Source organism: Hibiscus syriacus, unplaced genomic scaffold (assembly GCF_006381635.1).
Source record: "Hibiscus syriacus cultivar Baekdansim isolate YM2019G1 unplaced genomic scaffold, ASM638163v2 tig00112347_pilon, whole genome shotgun sequence".
NCBI classification, from domain to species: Eukaryota; Viridiplantae; Streptophyta; class Magnoliopsida; order Malvales; family Malvaceae; genus Hibiscus; species Hibiscus syriacus.
In genome coordinates this window covers 1,082,176-1,087,285 of record NW_024063308.1, presented here as the reverse complement: position 1 = coordinate 1,087,285, position 5,110 = coordinate 1,082,176, and the positions used below count along the sequence as shown (strand labels likewise).

General features: G+C 31.3%; 1 protein-coding gene across 1 annotated transcript; it reads left to right on the top strand.

Moving 5' to 3' along the window:
• Positions 1–332: 332 nt before the first annotated feature.
• LOC120178358 lies at positions 333–4,081 on the top strand. Its single transcript, XM_039184218.1, has 12 exons — positions 333–525; positions 626–709; positions 1,174–1,269; positions 1,351–1,426; positions 1,524–1,619; positions 1,743–1,816; positions 1,899–2,006; positions 2,125–2,262; positions 2,320–2,326; positions 2,858–2,911; positions 3,317–3,525; positions 3,785–4,081. The coding sequence occupies exons 1-12, from the start codon at positions 472–474 to the stop codon at positions 3,851–3,853; spliced, it is 1,065 nt and encodes a 354-aa protein (XP_039040149.1). The 5' UTR covers positions 333–471; the 3' UTR covers positions 3,854–4,081.
• The last annotated feature ends 1,029 nt before the right edge of the window (positions 4,082–5,110 follow it).

Genomic DNA, 5,110 nt, shown 5'->3' with positions numbered 1-5,110 from the left:
TCTTTAACCAGAGAAACTACCAAATGATGACATACAAAAGTTAAGATGACGACATAAGTAGTAATTGCTAAGATTTTTAAGGTTTTTAAAGTGCAGATCAACTATCGTTAATGGTTTAACGACCCAATGACCAAAATAAAAAAATTCCTCCAATTTTTTTTATTCTAGGGACCAAATTAGAAGTACCTTAAAAGTCCAATAACTATTAGTGTAGTTTACCCTTATGTTAATCATGTACTACTAATATAATGTGCATGTTCTAGAGTTTCATCAAACAAACTTTTTTCCAAATCTTGGCCCAAGAAAGCCCAACCCAATCATCTCCTTAAAGCAAACGACGTGAATTTTGAAGATCAAAACTGAAAATGGCTTGAAGCTCGTCGTCTTCCTTGGTTAATTTCGTCCCTCCTTCCTTCCCTCCCTGTCCCGTGATCGTGAAACCACCACCCAGCAATCATTCCTTCTCTTACAATGAAGATTCTCTCTATTTTCTTAATATCATTGCTTTTCTTCGCATTTCCTACGGTTCGCTCTCTTTCTCTTTCAATTTTTTTTAATATAATTTAGATCTGCTTGTAATTCATTCATTTAGTCGATTCGATTTTTTTCTGATTCATTACTCTAGGCTGAATCTACTGGATCCCTTTTCTTCGTCGATAGTTCAAATCATCAATTTTTTCGCTCCCAGTCCTCCACCGATGTTTTTCAGGTTTTTATTTCCTTCATTTGTATTATTTATTTATTTGTTACTCTAATTTAATCAGTTCAATTTTGATTTTTAGTTAATGATGGATTTTAAGCATCACGAGATTGGGGATGTCTTTTTAATTTGTCCTGAAATTGAAGATATGGAAACTAATATCTTGAACCTTAGTAGTATTAAATTCTGCATATGAGAAAAGCGCTCTTGCTAGTTTTGAAGGTTGTAGTGATTACTTGATATTTACTGCGAGTTTTGTTCAGAAGCGCTTTTGAATTTTGATGTCTTCTTAGATGGATCTTGAAAGTAGTAGGGGGAGTATTTTTTTGAAAACCCTATCCTTTTTTCTTAAATTTTTTGTCACGTCTATTAATAGAGGATTGTCCTCTGTTCTTTATGTCTTTAATTTTTAACCTAATTGTGGTCCTGTTTCTCACTTCAAATTGTTCTTTTTTTTCGTTTCATTTTAATAGTCAGAATCAATGCTGTTAGCTGAAGTTGGTGCTACTGTATTAGTCTTACTTGGTTTTGCACCACCCGCTACCCTTTCAGCTGCTGGTTCATCTAAGGTCACTCTTTAGTTATTAATCCCGAGTAATTAGCCTTCTTTCTTCTTTTTTTTTTCAAAGACATTTGTGGTTTTGTTGCAGCTAAATGAGGTTCTCAGTCCTAATCCATTTGATAGGCCTCGAGCTGTTTTTATGCTTGAAGTCAGTGGAATTGATGGTACCTTCACTTTAAGTTGAAGTCCACTTTCTATATTTTCTTTTTCTCCTACTCCCTTGTCTGCAGTTTGTTTAGATAAACATTCTTCTGTCTTCAGATCCACTTGTTGTTGACCCCAAGAGTGCTCTATTCAGTAAAGCCTTGAAGAGTAGTGTAGATCTAGGTTCAAGTAAAGCAGACATTCAGCTCCCAGGTATCTGTTCTTTTGTCACGATATAAAACTAGGAGACATTGGTCATAACTTTTCATTGTTTTGTAGATTTTTCCTAAATGCACATTCGTTAGGAGTTTTTGAATTATATGAATTTTCTTGCAGATGGAGACGAAGTATCTGTGGTTTCTTTGGATGAGCCTCGCAGGGATTACACTGAAGAAGAGATCAATGACTTTGTTAGTTTACTATTCTGGGCTTTATTTGATTCTTTTTTTTATTTGTTCAACCATGTCACAGTGGTTTTATATATATGTTTAGGCATCCTGGATGGGTGGGTCATATGAAGCTGATGCTACGAAACCTCTGCTTGGAGTTTTGACTATTCCGTTGGCAGATGTTGACAATGTGAACCTTCGTATGTCAGAGGTCTTGTTCAGTAGCCACCTTTGTTTCTGTTTTATGATTTTTTCCCCAATACTGGCATAGTATTTTGTCTTGAGTTCTCATTACCTCATTGAAAGCATTTTGCTTCTATTGTTTACAGAAAGCACACAGGGAATTTGTATCAAGACTGCTTGCTTTGTTCCACAATATAAGGAAAGCAATGGAAATGCATGGACAGTTGTTGAAGACTTCACATAGACCTGCTGAATTAATAATGGGTTCTTTTGATGGTATTAAGGTACGACATATGGAGTTGATTAAGCTAATCTGATCAGCATTTTGTTTCTATATATAGATATCTTGTCTGAAGTATTTGAAGACTATCAAATTTAAGTGGAAGGTTTCTTTTATCCTTTTCAGCCCATTTTCCATGATTAGAAACCCTTTTGAATACATTATTGAGGAAGAAAGGGTTTATTTGCATTACCGAAATTGATATTTAACTACCCATGTATCATATTATGACATTGATTTGTACTGACAAATGGCATTCTTACCTCCATACTTGCTAGGCCTTGTAATGTGTGTAAGAAGACATGTCAATTGTATCTTGTGTCTACAAGAATGATTATCATTATAGTTGCTCAACATCAATCAAAAGTCTCTTAGATTGCCTCTAAGGCTCTAACTATGGTTCATGCGTACTGACAAATAGTTAATTCTATCAAGTAATGTATTTTTTTTTTTGCTATTGTAATATCTGTACTGCCCTTTTTTTATGTTTGCTTCCTCATTACATACCCCTTGCTAAACCTTTTATCATTTCCTCAAAACAAAATCAGGTTTTGTTAGAGCAGCAAGACAGAGACGATGTTGATAAGCTAGGAACTAAGCTTTGCTTGCCACACTTGCAAAGATTTATGATTCACTGCAGAAAGCTTATGGAGGTTGGTAAAATGTTGAACTCTGTTGTTGAATGAAAAAGACCTATACTAATTAAGAGTGATAAAAAGTTGCTTTCTTTACTAATTAAGAGCCTATCTCACCATTTGCACGCTCCCTGTGTATAAAAGCAAAAGACAGACATTGTTTGCAACTCTTTCTAGATGAAACTATGAGATATATTTTTGAAATTATTTTTATCATAGGTTTCTTTAGATGCAACCTTGAAGCTACACATGCTAATTTACATGCAAGTCTGTATGCATTTATGCCGGTGATAGTATTTCGTAAAATTTGCGGTGAATGCTTTTCATCTCGAGTTATTGAAATCATTTATCTTTATATTACACATGCCCCTGCAATCCCTGGCTGCCAAATTGTTTAACAAATGTAAATTGATGATTGATCAGGTCAAATTGTTGGAGTAATCGTCTTTAATGGGGTACCTCAGCCAGAATCAAAAGCATTGATGAATGTGATGTATACCTCTGGCCCATCTCGGCGTTGGTTAGAAGATACTAAAAAGTCCCTTAATACCACTGTTGCTGCACAAGTGTTGGTTAGGAGGACCCTTGCTTGGGTAATTGGACTTGTTCTTATTATTGCAACTTTCTTGGGGGTAAGATCTGTTTTATTATACATTAATGTCCCATGCCAGACTTTGAAATGGTTCCTAGAGTGCATTTTCAACATTTTTTTCCAATGGAGGATCCATGATTTTCTTTTTTGAATCTGATGGCTTAAAACTGAAGAATCCTAAGCCTTTTGAGCGATGTCGAAAGTTGTTTTATTTCGGTTAATTTTAATCTGGTTTGGTCGATTGATTGATTGTAAACCTGAAGAGTTGATATTCATTGTTGGTTTGCATGTTCCTGCAGGTTCACTTCCTTGTGAATATGCCACTGATAAGGGATACGCTTTTGTATTCAAATGTGAAGCTAGAATAAGCTGGAATATTAAAGATTTGGGTTTTTATAAGTGGGGAATAATGGAAGGGTAATTTAGTCCTTGTGCATTGGATGTTTTTTTATAACTATCAGTATCGGATCTATTGATCGATAAATTCGGATCGGGTACTGTAGAGACAAGGACAATTCTCCCAAGTCCTTGTGTATTGGATGATGTTGTTGGATTAGGTGTACATTTTCAATCATTATAATTAATTTCGTCTTCTATCCATGTGTTGAATAAATTTTAAATTATAATATGAGATTTTGTTACAAATTAGGGTCTGTTTGTTTGCCTGTAATTGGTTTTTCGAAAAATGAATTACTGGAATTTGAATTACTGAAAAATGAATTACTAGAATTTGAATTCTGAAAAATGAATTATATTTCTGTAAAATGAATTACATTTCTGGAAAATGTTTTATGATGTTTGGAAGATGTTACTTAAACCTTTTTTCCACTAGTTGAAGAGTTTTTTAAAAATTATTTATTACAAATATTAAATATAATAAATAATATTATTTTTCATAAAAGTTAATATTATTATTTTAAAATATTAAAATAATTTATTTATTATTAAATACTTTTTTATAGTTTTATTAATAAAAATATTAATATTGGTATATTTTAGTGAAATAAAATATTATAAATTATATTAATTATTTATTAAAGTAATATTGTTATATTATATTTTAAAAATATTAATTATTATATTTTAAATATCTTTACTAGTATATGTTTTAAATATATAAATAATATTATTCATTATTATATAAAAAATATTATATTATTAAAATAAAAAATATAATATCTTATATTATTATATAATTGATTATATTATTAAACTAAAATATAATATTATATTATTATAAATATTAATAAATATATTTTAAATATTTTAATAATTAATATTTTGATGAAAATGATATTAAAATATTTTATTAATATTAAATTCATAAAATAAAATTATTTTGAGTATTTTTGCTTTGAAGTGAAAAGTTCGGAAAATGACTTACGAAAATGAATCCGTAAGTCATTTTACAGAAAACACAAAGGAAATTCTGTTACTAGGAAAATGAATTACGTTCCGGAAAACGAATTACGTGAAACAAACACGGGAAAACATTTTCTGGAAAACGAATTACGTGAAACAAACACGGGAAAACATTTCCCGAAAAACGAATGTTCAATTCTCAAATTTATCAAATTATTTTATTCAAGTAGATATCCAAACTTGTCACTGCCATTTCAATTTCG